Here is a 15,709-nt window from a genome sequence, read left to right as displayed (position 1 = left end):
TGTATGCACTTGATGAGCTGCAGGGTTATTAAGGATAGAGCAGTTCCTAGAGAAGTGAAAAAGAACTGTGCATAATGAAACACAGTTTATGTCACAACACTCCAGGCATGCCTAACAGGTTTAATTTAAGGGGGTGGAATATATCCCTATATACCAGACACTGTGAGAGGGATGTTGTTTGCAACTCTTGAACATCTGGTAATGCCTTTCTGCATCTTAACAAGATTAAATATTTTAACTAGAATATTAAGAGCCGTATTAACTAGAATAAATATTTATATTTCTTTCATGTGCCTGGTTATCTTCCTGGATAAACACCTCTCTCTCTCTCTTTTCTAGGATACTTTTGCCCTGTCTTCTTTAGACAATCCAGCCCTGGGTTGCAGTCTGCCAGGCCGCTCTCTCTCTCTCTCTCTCTCTCTCTCTCTCTCTCTGTGTGTGTGTGTGTGTCCCTTGGCGATCTCCGCAAGTCATACTCCCTCCCCAGTCCTGCTTCATACCCTCCATGCATGTTTTTGCCTGACTGGGGTGTATCCCTGAACTTTGTCAATGCCTTTTGGTTGCTTGGATGGAAGATAAGGTAAAGGGACCCCTGACCATTAGGTCCAGTCGTGGCCAACTCTGGGGTTGCGGCACTCATCTCGCTTTACTGACCGAGGGAGCCAGCATACAACTTCTGGGTCATGTGGCCAGCATGAGTAAGCCGCTTCTGGCGAACCAGAGCAGCGCACGGAAATGCCGTATACCTTCCTGCCGGAGTGGTACCTATTTATCTACTTGCACTTTAAAGTGCTTTCGAACTGCTAGGTTGGCAGGAGCAGGGACTGAGCAACGGGAGCTCACCCCATCGCAGGGATTTGAAACACCGAACTTCTGATTGGCAGGCTCTGTGGTTTAACCCACAGTGCCACCCGCGTCCCATGGATGAAAGATAGCACCTAGCAAAAGTTACCTAGCAAAAGGTAAAAGTTGCATCCATTTGCCTCTAGTCCTGCCCACCATTGGTATGCGGACTCCAGAAGATTGCCTTGATGAGAATGCAGCCCCCGGTCTGAAAAGGGTTCCCTACTCCTGCTCTAGCCTAAACCCATGTAAATTTTAAACGACTGATTTCTACCCTACGTATATAATATTCATCAGAGGTGCAGGCAGTACATAAGAATGGGAAGCATCAGCCTAAGGCTGTTTTAAGGTGCTGCAGTGTCTGTATGAACCAGATATTATTACCTGCTTGAAAATCAGTATGCAGAAAGGTGGCGGCAGCTCCCCTGAGCACAGTGCCAGTGTCAAACCTGGTTAGCCTGCTCCATCTCTTGCACGCTAAAACCCATGCCAGCCCTGGGCTTTCCTTGGATAAGTACTTCTTTCTTCAAAACATGCACGTGCCACCTTTTAGCAATGGTTTCAAAGCAGTTTGCAAACCTTAAAGTAAAATGACAATGCATGCATGCAAAGCAACCAGCAAACATAAACACAGTTAAAATTCAGAGCTTAAAATACTTAATATAACAAAAAGGAAATGTTTTAAAATGCCCAGGTGATTTGTTTATTTTTAATAGTAGTATTTGCTTGTGGCCTAAAAGACAGCAAAGTTGACAGCAGATATACATCTTTGGAGAGGGCATTGCATGGCTGGGGCACCATTATGCCACCTAAAAACCCACCTCCTTTTTTGTAACAACCCCCATCTCTTGATGGAGGTGGTAATTGGAAAAGGGCATTGACCAAGGATCCTAGCTGGCAAGTAGATTGGTGTAAAAGGAGGTCCCACTTGAAGTACTTGAGTCCCAGTTTGTTATAAATTTGGAAAATTAATTTTAAAAATTGGAAAAAAATGAAGTACTTGAGTCCCAAACCAATTATGGCTTCAAAGGTAAGCACCCCAGATTTAAAATGGGCATGCAAGTTAATAGGTATGTATAACATTATGCAGCTGAGTCGGCAACGGCTGTGGGGTGGTCTGGTGAAAAAAGAAAACAGTCTTCCTTGCACCTTTTCATAGCTGTGTGGCAGAGGGAATTTCAGTAAGCGTACCTGGGCGCCGCATGAAATTTCTTTTTCTATGCAACTATTAATGATGCAGAAGCCCTGTTCTCTTTTGCTTCTGGCCCTCCTCAATGGGGGAAACTCTATGAAAGGCAGGTGGGCAGAGAGAATCCGCAACACATTTCCTAGCATCAGAAGAATCCTGCTGGATCAGAACAAAGGCCCACCTTGTCCAGCATCCTGTTCCCACAGTGACCAACCCTATGCCATTGCAAAAGCACTGTCCCCTGAGAAAGACGGGCAGGGAGAAAGTGACAAATAGGATTTCAGACACAGAAATGAAGCTAACACACTGATTCTTATTGGACATGGCTTTGCTTGCTTGTTGACTCCAGAAGGGAATTTTGGGCATTTTATAAGGTTAAAAACTGAACAGGCCCTAGGTAACATGATGGTTGTAGTATTGGTCCATGGCAGAGACCACCTTCTCAAGCCTCTGTACTTACCCTTTCCCCAAAGAATCAGACATGGCAGCCGGGACATGGAGCTGTCCAAGCAGGGCAGTGCTGGATCTTTGATCCTCTCCTTTCTCTTCTGAAGTTTGTGCCACACTCGTGGGATGTGCCTGGTGCCACCTGATAATTTTTAGGAACCATAAAATATTGTGATTTTTAAATGAATTTGTGAATTTGGACCCATCATGACAGAAATTGGGCAACGTCACATCAAAGTCACATTTGGTGGTGATATCTCAAGAGGCAGCCGAACCTGTGCCAAGAAAGAGGTGACATCATCCCAAAGCCATGTTTTGGTCCACCACCTTGATTCAGAATGGTACCCAGCGCTCATATATTGATGATGACTCCCCAATCAATCACTTTCTCTGTGATTTTTTGGCACCTTTTCAGTTTCCCAGGGGTTTTAAACTGTGAGTATTTGAATCCACTGATATTTTTCCAGAGCTGTAGATCTGTTCCAAACTTTTAATGTTACTGTGTTTTTCTCTATGGTGTTTTACTCTAAGTTGCTGGTTTTTAAATGCTGGAATTCACATACTGTTTTATTGCTCTGTGTTTTTTTATTTGACATATTATGTTATTTTTGTAAGCTACCTGAAGAACGCTGCTATTGGCAGTGTGGTGTAATGGTTAGAGTGTTGAACTATGAAAACCTGGGTGACCTGGGTTTGAATTCCAACTCATCCATCAATCTCACTGGGTGGTCATTGCCTCTCAGCCTATCCTATACCACAGAGTTGTTGTGAGGATAAAATGGGGGGGGGGGCGACCATGTACACTTCCTCAAGCTCCTTGGAGGAGAAGGAGGCATATAAATGAAATGAAATGAAATGAAATGAAATGAAATGAAATGAAATGAAATGAAATGAATAAATAAATAAATAAATAAATAAATAAATAAATGTGCCATTAATAAAGTAATGTCAAGTTATAAGAAAGTAAGTAAGTAAGTAAGTAATGAGCACACATGTGTGAGCATGCTCTCAGACTCTCAATAGAAGGTGGAACATTGTACAGACCGCATCTTAAGCTAGCAGACTTGTCGCAGTTGGAGCTCTCTGTGTTCCAAGGATTCTTGCCCTGCCATCAGTTAAGCTAAAACTAGCTGGAAGGTGTATAACTCAGACCCACCCAACTGGGGCCCCTGTGTGGCTCAGCTGGGGTCCTCAGAAGAGCCAGTTTTGTCTTTCTAATTCTAGCCTGCCCTTTGCAGAGATATTAATGGACACCGGTTCCTGTATGTAAGGGGAAGATCGGTCAGCAGGGGTGGTTGGGGGTGGAATACCCTGTATTTGGTGCACGGAATAACAGTCAGGGCTGTGTGAATAGTTATCAGCCTGGCAGCCACAGTATGTGGCCAATAAATCTAACAGATTGTAGTGGGGGAGGTGAATTTATTGCTTTTACTTGTTTCCTTTGGGAAACTGCTCTAGTGAACTCAAAACACCTTCCACGTAAGTGGAGAAGGCTTACTTCAAATCTATCAGCAACTATAGTATGAAGATCTACCATGAAAAATGATGGCTGGACCCTCAACATTGGAGGTAGTGGGGATCCTATCATATTATTTACAAGGATGGCTGATTTGCCCAAACTTTGCCCCCATTAATGTCTGCGAGGCACTGTTGGTTTATGGTAAGTGGAAATCACCAATCTCTTATTAGCTCCAATATAGCCAGGCTTATTGATGTCAGTTTGGCCTCTGTTTCAGTAGAATGAATGTAATTTACTTGAAAGCAGATTTAGCCCCATGCAATATCAGAATCAGTTTAATATTTCAAGGTAAATCATTCATTCTCAAAACCCTTTTGCAGATCTTCGGTACTTTTGTTTAAAAAGGCAAACCAGGACATGGTGCCCCAATTATAAAATGTGATAAAGGATGAAATTTAACTATTGCAAAGATGTTCGATTAGGTACATATCCCATCCCTCCTCCAAGGGGCTGAGGAGAGGATGCATTCCCCCCCCCCCCACTTTATCTTCCTCAGCCCTTATCTGGTGGTGCTTGTTGCTCCCTTTGATGCCACTTTGGTACAATTTAATGATTTTACAATTGCAGGGTGGATATTGTGTGGGCGCACTCCGAACTCTCGGTGATTTCAAAGGCGCTAACTCCCAAGTAAATGGATCACGCGCTTAGCCACATTCTGGTCCCCCAGAAAGACCCCACCCGTTTGTGTCTCTCTGGTTTCGTGGGCCTTTGATCTGCCCTCGTGTCAGATCAGAGGCTGGCGCTGGCCAAGCAAACGCTGGCTTCCTTCTGCTTATTTTCCTTCGCCCGTGATTTTTTCCTTCGCTCTAATTTGTTTTTTTTGCATGTCAGGAATGACTGTGGCCGCGGCTGCTCCTCATACTGGTATGCCTGTGCACTGATGTGCCCTATGGGAGCAGGAGCCTTATTCAGCAGTCTCCATAAAAGCGCTACTCTGCTTAGCGGAACACCCTGGCCCGCGCGAGACTACGCGCGCATCGCCTCGGAATGCACTAGCCTTCTAATTTTATGAATGACTCTATTCATTCAGCCCCTCCCACCTTTCCAAAGCCCCTCCCCTGGAATGTTTGGAAGTGCGCCACCGTTGCTATTGGCCGGCGAGGAGGTTCCTATTGGCTCCCAGCCCGGTAGGTGGGAGGGGCCCCGGGGAAATATAAATACAGAAACAACGTAGTTGCTTTGTAGGTACTGAAAGTTGCGCAAAAAGGGGTGTGCGGAGAACTTACAGAACCGAAGGATCCTGGGGACAATTTTGCAGCTGCTCTACGATCCACTGGCTGTCTCCTCCGGATCGCCCGAGAGTTAGTTTCTCGAGTCGTTTTATTTTATTTTATTTCATCTCCTTTGGCACTGTATTTGTGCTCCTTTTCCGGCGTCTCCTCCCATCCGACAGCAATGAGGCAGGCTGTCCTGTTTAGCGCTGCTTTCCTGCTCTGTATCTCCCTGGTGAGTAGCTCTTGCTTAGCCACCTCTTTCTCTTCCGCTTAGGCAAGTGAAATGTGCGCGCAACGCTGTTGACGATGACAACAGGCAGGGGTGACCGAGCACCAGGCAGCGAGAATCATTTGGGGAGGGGGTTTTTCATCAAATGCTAGCGAGCTCTCGCTAAACTCTGGATTCCAGTTCCTTGCTGGCTCTCCCGGCAGATCCCGGGTTCACCAACGTGACTGCACTCGCGGAGCCGCATTTATTCACACGCGGTGGGGATCGGGTTTGATTCCCGGGTCCTGGGAGGTGTTCTGTGCCTCGAAGCGGTGCGGAATCGTGCGGAATGTGTGAGAGACTTTCTAATGCTTAAATCTGGCGAGCCTGTCCAGAGTGGACGAGCTCAGGAATAGAACCTTACCCAGCATTAAGGTGAGTTTTTTAAACCCCCCCCCCACCCGTGGACTCCTGGGAGCTGCAACTCCGCCGCCGCTTTAGCCCCGGTGCCTCTGTGGCGCGGCTGCTTTGATGGTGGTGGCAGGGATTTTATTACGGAGATTTATTTGGGATGGAGGGGACGGGCACGTTGGTAGGGGAGGCCGAGAATGCCGGGACTCCGTGGCATGTAGCGCCATCTAGGAAACTATTTTGGTGTGGCCTTTAAAATAAATACATAGCAGGCGGCCAGGCGAAGGTTAAGATCCGCGCGTCCCCAAAGATCCCAGAAGCGCCGCAAGCTGTAAGAGAGGAGGAGGGCCCTGATCCGGAGCTTCAGCGCCCCAACTTGCCTGCGGAGTACTCCTCTCGGCCAGTTCCTCCTTAATCTCAGGGTCATGGATTTCAGCCCCCTGTTGGGCAAAAAGGATCCCTGCATTGCAGGGGGTTGGACTAGATGACTCTGTGGTCCCTTCCAGTTGTAGGATTCCTCTCTCGTTGCAGGTGGCCTCCCGCTGCCCCGCCACGTGCCGATGCCCCCCTGGTGGCCCGCCTCGCTGCCCCCCCGGAATCAGCCTGGTGCTGGACGACTGCGGCTGCTGCCAAGTGTGCGCCCGGCAGCTCAACGAGGACTGTGACAAGCTCTCGCCCTGCGACCCCCACAAGGGCCTGGAGTGCAATTTTGGGGCTGACCCCTTGGCTAATCGGGGCATCTGTTGGGGTAAGAGAGGCGAAAGGACGGAGCGGAGGAGGGCTTCGACTTTTCTACAGCTGTTTGTTTGTGGGGCTGGCTGGAGTCATGGTTTATCAGTGATCGTAAAATGATAACTTTTGAAATCGTTTGTAAACCTACTTTGCACTGTGAAAGAAACACAGTATGCTGCTGCTAAATAGAATTTTTTTAAAGTTTCTATCTGGTTTATAATTGCTTTAAATGAATGAATCAATTTATTTCGGTCACTGAACAGAGTGCATGCTTTAAATAAATATAAAATACACCATGCTTCCTGCTACTTAATCCTGTTGATGGTCATGGTGATAATTTCAATTGTTTTCGTGCTTGCTGGTTACCTTTTTTTGTATTTTATGTGAACTCTGCAAGAAAGTGCTTTGAAATCATTACTGCGATTTCAAGTTGATTTTGTACCCAGTGTGCTGGGTGTTGACCAGCAACCAACTATGTTGGGCTGTGGCGTGTTGTGTACTAAACTGGCACCTAATCACAAACTGGCACATAATTTAATGAAGGAGGAAGGAGCAAGGGCTTCTCCTTCAGTCTAGTCAGGCACGTTCTCTGTTGGGGCTAGACTAGGAAAGGATTTCCTGTTGATGTACATATTCTGCTTTGGCAATCATATCAGGGATGACTGGTCCCCGTGTCCCAGGTGTGTTTTCTTTTAAGAGGATCAAAGTCCGGAAGGGTTGGGCAGAGCCACCGTGAGGGCTGGTGAAGGTAATTTGCAGATGTAGCAAAATACGTTGTCTCTTATCCAACCTCCCTCTAGTGACGGATGTAGTTGTGGAATCCATCGTGGCATTGCCATGACGATAGAAAGGTTAATGGAAATTGTGTGTGAAGAGGCACAAAACATTGGACAGGAGTGTGTGTGGAGAGACAGTTGCGCAAATATTTTTGTTCCTGAAGCATTTTGAGAAAGCCAGTCTCTTGATCAAGGGTTTCCTTCAGTGCTTCTTGGAAAATTTGCTTGGGGCAACTTCTGTTGCCGGTCACCTAAGTAAGGCGAGAGTTGCCCCAAGCAAAATATTTGTGCAGCTTTTTCATGCTTGTTTGTTCCTATGACTGTTTTTTATCCTCCCTCTCTCTGTGCTTGCTTTAAAATGGCATGAGCTCAGGAGTTGGAGAGAAGTGACTTTGTAATCCAGCCTTCACCAAGCTAGTGCCCTCCAGATGTTTTGAAGCACAGCTCCCATCAGCACCAGCTGGAGTCTGGAACATCTGCCAGATTGGAGATGACTGGTGTGGCCTTACAAACACATAAGGGGTGAAAGAGATATCTGAGGGCAGCTGGGCAACGATGAGATGCTTGAGTTGTGGCTCCGCTTGGTGGAGGGTGAACCTCTGTTGCTCCCCTCCTCTATCTTCTCTCATGGATGTGGTGATCATTTTTTTCAGGGTCAGCCAGCCACTCACTCTTTCTTTCCCAGTAGGATAGAAAACCAGGTTTGCAGACTAGGAGGAGGGGAGTTCCTTGGCAGTTTCCACACCAGGTATTTTGCTCCCTTCTAAGTAGCAGCTTGGGACGCAGGTGGTGCTGTGGGTTAAACCACAGAGCCAAGACTTGCCGATCAGAAGGTCGGCGGTTCGAATCCCCGCGACGGGGTGAGCTCCTGTTGCTCGGTCCCTGCTCCTGCCCACCTAGCAGTTTGAAAGCACGTCATAGTGCAAGTAGCTAAATAGGTACCGCTCTGGCAGGAAGGTAATCGGCATTTCCATGCGCTGCTCTGGTTCGCCAGAAGTGGCTCAGTCATGCTGGCCACATGACCCGGAAGCTGTATGCCGGCTCTCTCGGCCAATAAAGCGAGATGAGCGCCGCAACCCCACAGTCGATCATGACTGGACCTAATTGTCAGGGGTCCCTTTACCTTTAGGTAGCAGATTAACGATGCTCACACAAGAGGACACTTGCTTTTGGAAACATTGAAGGTCCTAGTAGATCTGTATTAGCGTTCATCTTGTGGCTCCACGTATGCAAGCTACATGTTACCTCTTTCTCTCTCTCTCTGAGCTGGGAGGTGATGCTGGAGGGCAACACTGTTCCCATGAGAAAGCATGCTTTCCCCACTCCTTCCTCGAGTCTACTTCAATTCTGTACATTTACCAGGGTCACGGTTGTGTCTGGGACCACCCGTTTCCCTGTATGTCTGAGCACTGCCCCTTGCTGGAAAGTGTGAGAAGTAAGATCTTCGTTCAGGAGCACACATGCTAAGAAGAGAGCAAGGAGCAAGTGAAAAGTTGTCTAAATAGTTGCAGGGGAGTAAGGTGAAGGGCACATCTCTGTGGGCCAGGGGGAAGCAGCAGGCTCTCCAGGCGTGGCTCAGGCCTTTGCAACCTGATCTCAGTCCATGTGAGCTCTTCGCATCCTGTTTTCACATGGCTATTTAAAGCTCCAAACACTCTCTTCTTGTTGACGTGGCCCCTAAAAACCTAGTTCTGCAGAGGAGTGTATTTCTCTTACTTACGACGCTGGCAGGTTAAGTCCTGCTGTTTTTCACATCCACAGACTCCAGGGATGAGGCTTGCTGTTATGTAAGCTCACTCCCAGGTTGGCCTGAAGCTGCAGATGAGGGAAGCAGGAAGTGATCTCAGAGTCCTCTCCCACCCTATCACCTCTTGGCTATTTTTAAAAATTATCTGGTCTCCCATCATTGATCTGTGGTAACCATGGATGCCAATCCCTAACTAGACACCAGTTTAGGTGAATGGAGGATTTTGTGTTGCTGGGATGAATGTCAGGGACCATTTGCCCTTTAGCACTTATTTCAAAGGATCTCTGAAACTGTTGCCCCTGTGCAATTCCATGATGACTTTTTGAAACCGATCCAGATTCCTGTAGCTGGGTCCTCTCTTACAGGGACCTTACAGTCAGCATCACTTTTTCATTTTTAATCCAACTTCTGAAACTGATTAACACATACCTCTCTACCTCCTCAGCAAAGCAAGAAGGCCGGACCTGCGAATACAACGGCCGCATCTACCAGAACGGGGAGAATTTCCAGCCCAGCTGCAAACACCAGTGCACTTGCATCGATGGGGCTGTGGGTTGCCAGCCGCTCTGCCCGCTAGAGCTGCCCCTGGCCTCCCTGGGCTGCCCCAGCCCCAAACTCCTGAAGGTGCCTGGCCAGTGCTGCAAGAAGTTTGTGTGCAGCAAAGGACCCAAGAAGTACGGAGGGGTCACCTTTGAGTACAATGCCAATGGCGACTCCAGTGACAACGAGCTCATCTATGTGGGCAAAGGCGGACACTGGAAAAACCTACCAGGTGAGGGCTGAAGGGTGCAGTCAGAGCTGTTGCGACTGGAGGAGCAGGAATGTTATTCAGCTTCTGCCTGTATTTATACCAAGAGGCTTGTGGCACCTTAAAGACTTAACACATCTGTTGTGGCATAAGCTTTCATGGACTACAGCAGGGATGGGGAGGCTCAGCCCCCAGGGCTGAATAAGCCCCGCCCTCACTCCATTGGGATTTTCCCTAGGCCACACCCCCTATCCCCAGGCGACACCACTGCTTCGCTAACCTGGCTTTGCACGCTTCCTGAGTCTTCTTGGCAGGCTGGTGTATGTCTCTGAAAATGCCTCAAGCTTGCATGGATGGACCGAGAGGAGCATGTAAGCAGGTCTAGAAGCTAGTGTACTGTATGAGTTAAAATTTGCATTGATTGCTCTGCTCCCTCGTGCCCCACCCACCCCTGGCTTGTGAACGCTTGAAGCTTGTCCAGATGAGAATGCAGCCTTCCTGCTAATGCATGATGAGACTGGAGTCCACCTGGAAGGGTTTCTTTTCCAACAACAGACTACTCCTTTCCAACAACATGGCTGCTCCTTTGGAAATCCTTAGAATGGAAAGCATCCCTTTATATTGGATGTTTTCCATCGTATTAAGTCACTCTAATGCTTGCATAGGAATAGAGAGTCTGCATGGGGATAGTCTTGGGCACTATATTTGTGGTTCTTGCTAAATTTGGTGTGCATCACAATTTAAGCAATTGCTTTGGGGACCTGAATATAGGTAGTTATGAGGTGATTTATGGCTGTAGGGATTCTCCGCCTCCCCAGCTTAAAACGTTAGGTACCTTTGGACCAAAAAAACCTGCTTTATGAGCTGTGCAGCAGTGTGTTGCATCTGCCCCATGGGAAATGGAGGAACAAAGTAAGATGAAGCTTCCAACCATTGCTAGTGAGACTGCATCTGTCAGAGGCATTCCCTTGCAGGATGATGTATTGTAGGATGTCATACCAGGATGTTTATTAGCAGGCCGCATTGCAAGGCTTAAGTCAACTGCTTACTGTGTGGCATTGCTCTTTGATGACAAGCTGCTCCTTAAACCACTTTGGGACACCATCTCACCCATGAAACCTCCTTGCGCTATCAATTTCTAGGTCTGTGTCTCACACAGGCTAGAGGTGATGTAGCTGCCTTCTCTTTTGACAGCAATCTAGTGGCTTTGCTACTAACTCTCTAGTTGGAATCCTGAAATTTCCTCCTGCCTCCAAGTATCTTGGTGTCTTCACTTCCTACTACTAGGGCCTCATGCGGTCTGGGCACCAAGGCACTGAGGGAAAGGTTGCGGCTTGAAAAGAAGTGCATAAGATGCAGCTGGCCAAGTTTATAACCCTTTTGCTCCAAGGGCGGGAAATGGAAAGCTGGCACTGTGTTGCGTGGAAGCGACATCTAAACAGGGTGGAGACACAGAACATAAATAGGGGTAAGAGTGGGAGTCGGCCTTTGCCCTTTCAGGATCTATATCTGATGCTCCCGAGGGGCAGGAAATGTGATCCTTCACTTGCATTTGCTTTGGTTCCCAGTTGCTATTTCAGCTAAGCATGGCAGTGGCTGCATAAGAGAGGGACCGAAAAGCATTAAATCTGTCTGAGAGGGATCGTTCACACAATCTCCTGTATCACTCTTGCTCCCAAGTGATGGTTGGTCGGGATGCCACTACTCCTGCATATTTTGTTTTGTGGTTTCATGGCAAAAGAGGAATGCAGGCATTTCCTTCCCAGAAGACAAGAGTTTGCACCTACTGGGAATTTATTCTACAGAGGCCAGTTTAGTCTAAATGGAGTTGATGGTTCTCAGTTGCCAGAGTCCCGAACAGCCTCCACATCCCCTCTCCACACCCTCTTCCCTCCATTTTCCCCCTACAAACTCATTTCCCATGTTTCCTACCCAACATGTGGCCTTGCCTCTTTCTGTAGTTGCCATTTTGAATGGTGTGGCTGCCATGGAGGCTTACGAAGAATCCAGCTGAGTCATCTTGACTCAGCATGATGGCCAGCTAGATGCCTCTGGGAAGCTCATCTACAGGACAAGGAGACAATTGCCTTCTGCTGTTGCCCATCAATGCCTGCCTTCCGTTTCTGGAAGATACAGGGAACCTGTGGCTCCCCAGGCGCTGCTGGACTCCAGCTCCCATCATTCCCAGCCAGCATGGCCAGTAGCTGGGGATGATTGGAACTGTAGTCTAGTAACATCCAGAGAACAGAACAGACGTGTTCCACATCTCTTAAGGAACTTAATCCCTTTCAATCTCATTTTATGCTTGGCCAATGTGTGTAGCTGCTGGCAGTACATTGCTCACCGTTCCCTTTGGGTTCAGAATGACAGTGCAGTAATTGAGATTCCCTTCTCTTCCCCAGCATGGAGGCCATTCTTCCAAAGCCACGTGGCAAAGCAACAGCACAAGTGCTTGGCTCAGACTACGGACTGGTCGCCGTGCTCCAAGAGCTGCGGCTTCGGCATCTCCACCCGCGTCACCAGCGACAACCCAAAGTGCAAACTGATCAAAGAGACCCGGCTGTGTCAGATCAGGCCTTGCGGGAAACCTGATTTTTCCAAACTAAAGGTGAGGGTTGGGAAGGTGGGAAGAGGGCGAGCAGGGAATAGGGGAGGGCACTGCTTACCACAGAAGCCCAGCATCTGGGACATGAGAGCTGAGTCTGCCTGCACTTCCAACTGTTCAAAATGGCAAGTTTTGGAGAATGGGAGAGCCTAACAGGGCCCAAGATGGTGAGGGCCCAAGATGGTGAGATGTTCTGCTCCAGGCTTACATTACAGGAATGGTGCCTGTGGGGCTAAGGGGTGTGTGTGCTTGTTTACTAGAAAGAGTAGCTCAGCTGGGTACAGCGTGGTGCTGATAATGCCAGGGTTGCAGGTTTGATCCCCCATATGTGACAGCTGCATATTCCTGCAACTGTCCCATATTCCCTTCCATCTCTATTATTCTATTCCATGACTCTAGCTTCTCCAGCTGTATGCTTTCTGTGCATACAGCTTTCCTGGGCTGTATTCTTTTGCACACAGTACAAATACTTTCCTCTCCTCTTTTCAGAAGGGTAAGAAGTGCTTGCGGACACACAAAGTGCGTGAGCCCGTGAGGTTCAGCTACGCCGGCTGCAAGAGCCCACGCCGTTACCAGCCCAGCTACTGCGGGTCCTGCTTGGATGGCCGCTGCTGTGTCCCTCTGCGCACTCGCACCCTGAGCGTGCCCTTCCACTGCCCGGATGGGAGCTCCTTCTCCAAGAACGTCATGATGATCCACACTTGCCAGTGCGGCCCGGCTCATTGCCCGCTCCTCAGCGAACCTGCCATGGGGCCCCGGTACCAGCTCAATGGGGATATTCACAAATTCCTGGAGTGATGGAGCCCGTTACCCTCGGGAACCGAGTCGACCCATCTCCAGTGACTTTGGATCACCCCTATGGACTTGAGGCCCCTCTGCCTGATGTCAGGAGAAAACAGGACATCCTAAACCTGCCCTGCTTCCATGAATGCAAATGCGACTAAAATTAGGAAAGGCAACATGGATTTTGGAGGTGCACTAGTTCCTCAGCATATGGGTTGATTACATTGTGCTGTGCCTGGGAGTCTGGAGATCTAGCGATTTGAGGAATGGATCTCATGTCGCTGGGTTCAATCTCTCCATTCAGCCCTGCCAGGCTCAGGCTGGAACTGGGCCTTGGGCAACAAAATGGGAGAGTCAAACAAAGAGATCTCCCCATTGCAGCCACCTTTAGGGCTCCACAGTCCATGTTTTTGGTCACAGTGCTGGAAGGAAGGAGGAAGCACAGCCCTCGCGCACTAGGGATAGCTGTAAATTCTCTGGTTTGAGTTGCCAAATCCCAAGATGGACAGCTCTGATATCCTTAAGGTCCTTTGACTGGAAAGAGCAGAGGAGGACTCAAGGCAGATAACCCACAGCTGGACTGGATTGGGGTGAGGGCGATGCCTCCCTAAGATCCTATAGTCCTTTTTAGATTGAAATCTGGCAATGCAGCTTCAAGACAGCCCCACAAATAATGAATTAGGATGAGTTTCGGTACAGAGTTCAAATTAATGGCCAGTAGAGGAGGGCATGGTGGACTGGTGGTGCTCACTTGACCTCCAGGCCCAACTGAGTTGCTACTATGGGTGGAGGGACAAGGCAGTGGGGAGGTCACCATGGTGCAAATGCAGAGGCAGACCAGCACTCCTGGTGTGTTTGCACTGCGCTGACCTCCTCGCTGCCTCGCCCCTCCCATTCCAGGTAAGCAGAAGCAACTCAGCTACCCAGAGGTCAGGTGACTGCTGCCACTCTACCATGCTGGCTGCTGCTGCTGCTTTTTTAACCCTGTGAATTATTGAGAAAATGGCCAAACAAGGGTTGACAGGGACCTGCTTCCACTTCACTGCCTGCTGTTTGCACCTGTGCTTCTAATTTCCTTCCTTGTCTGCCTGTTGGAAACCTTTGCTTCCCAGTCTGTCCTCCTTTGAACCGAAGGGCTGCCTTGCCTCCTGCTCACAGCGCACCCTGGTGGTGAGATGGTTTCCTGGAGAGATAAACCTGTAGGCAAGGACAATATGGAAAGGGAAGGGCATATCCGTGCACATTTGGCTTCTTGCTCCAGTTTGTGCTGTTTCCCAGCTCATCCTTCTGCATGTTGCCAAACTGTTATTCAAACTTGGATTGGGGGAAATATTTTTTTAAAAATTAAAATGTGGGGAAAATCAGAGTAAACACACACATTGCAGCCTGGAAACAGACCCCCCCCAAAAAAGAGGGAGGGCTGAGTGTTGAAGGAGATTTTCTGTTTTATTTCAAAAACCAGCAGACCCTGTTTATCCAGATGTGATGGTGGCAGAAGGGAAGCACTTTCTCAAATCACTTTCTTCCTTTGAAAATCAGCATCTGCCTCCAGACTAAGACATGTTGATTTCCGGAACAGTCATTTGTAAAAGGCAATCCCCCATTTGGGGAGACTCCTCTCCAGCAAATCTGTTGCACCATGGCTATGCTTAAAGAGCATCTCCTCCTAGATTTATTGAAGCACTTTTTAATAATTAATCATGTTCCCTATATGTTCCTGGTGAGCAGCAACAGGGATCGTCAGAGAATAGGGGGGCAATGTTGGAACAGATATTAAACTGTTAAGTCTTTCTTGTCCTGTTGAGGAAAACTATATTTATGAGCGCAGCAAAGTAGGCTTTGCTACAAATAAGGAGATTTTATTTACCTTTTTTGCATAATATTATAGCTTCAACGCTGGTTTGGAGTGTCGGCTATTTAGCTTCATAATGAAGCCTTCCTTGCTTTGCATCTTGTAAGCAGAGCTTTGATTCCACTCTCCCTCTTGGATCTTAAAGGTTGCTAGAATGAAATGTCTGTCATTTCATTCTGGTGTTTGTGCCTCTTTCTGTCGTCTTGGCGGTTTTGGTGTAGGAAAATCATGACACTGCCCTTGCAAAAGGGCTTGATATAAAATATTCAAGGGGTGTGTGATAGGTAACTGATGGGGTTTATGAACCTTGGTTGCTTTCCATTTCTACAGCCATCGCCCCTGAACGCCATTCTTCCCAATGTAGGAGGAAATTGGATTTGCAAAACCAGCAGGACCTGACCTTAGTTGGAACTGAGGGGTTCTTGTTATTTTCAAAATGTATTCTTGGGCTCTCAGTTATGATTTTAAGGCTACAATCCTATGCACATTTTCTTGAGAGTTTGGCTCACTGAACTGATTGGGTCTTACTTCTAAGTAAACATGCACAAGCCTTCTTCATGAGATACTAGTGACCATATTTATCACATCCTCATTATTAGCAGCTGACATATATTTATTGTTTAAGTACCAGTTGT

The 15,709-nt window shown here is 47.9% G+C and overlaps 1 protein-coding gene across 1 annotated transcript; it reads left to right on the top strand.

Annotated features, from left to right (window-relative positions):
* The first annotated feature begins 5,181 nt into the window (after positions 1 to 5,181).
* Positions 5,182 to 15,631, top strand: LOC310835629 (CCN family member 1-like). Its single transcript, XM_083720495.1, has 5 exons — positions 5,182 to 5,444; positions 6,363 to 6,579; positions 9,532 to 9,858; positions 12,237 to 12,442; positions 12,929 to 15,631. Exons 1-5 carry the CDS (start codon positions 5,394 to 5,396, stop codon positions 13,235 to 13,237), a joined length of 1,110 nt encoding a protein of 369 aa, XP_083576621.1. The 5' UTR covers positions 5,182 to 5,393; the 3' UTR covers positions 13,238 to 15,631.
* The last annotated feature ends 78 nt before the right edge of the window (positions 15,632 to 15,709 follow it).

The sequence above is a fragment of the Podarcis gaigeae genome (assembly GCF_964106915.1).
Source record: "Podarcis gaigeae genome assembly, chromosome: 2".
Classification (NCBI taxonomy): Eukaryota; Metazoa; Chordata; class Lepidosauria; order Squamata; family Lacertidae; genus Podarcis; species Podarcis gaigeae.
This window is presented reverse-complemented; position numbering and strand designations above follow the sequence as displayed.

Excerpts from the sequence above, each read along its gene's own strand:
- LOC310835629 (XM_083720495.1), top strand. The coding sequence starts at position 5,394 with ATGAGGCAGGCTGTCCTGTTTAGCGCTGCTTTCCTGCTCTGTATCTCC. Across the intron at positions 5,445-6,362 it reads TCCTGCTCTGTATCTCCCTG|GTGGCCTCCCGCTGCCCCGC; the intron begins GTGAGTAGCTCT and ends CTCTCGTTGCAG. Across the intron at positions 12,443-12,928 it reads CTGATTTTTCCAAACTAAAG|AAGGGTAAGAAGTGCTTGCG; the intron begins GTGAGGGTTGGG and ends TCCTCTTTTCAG.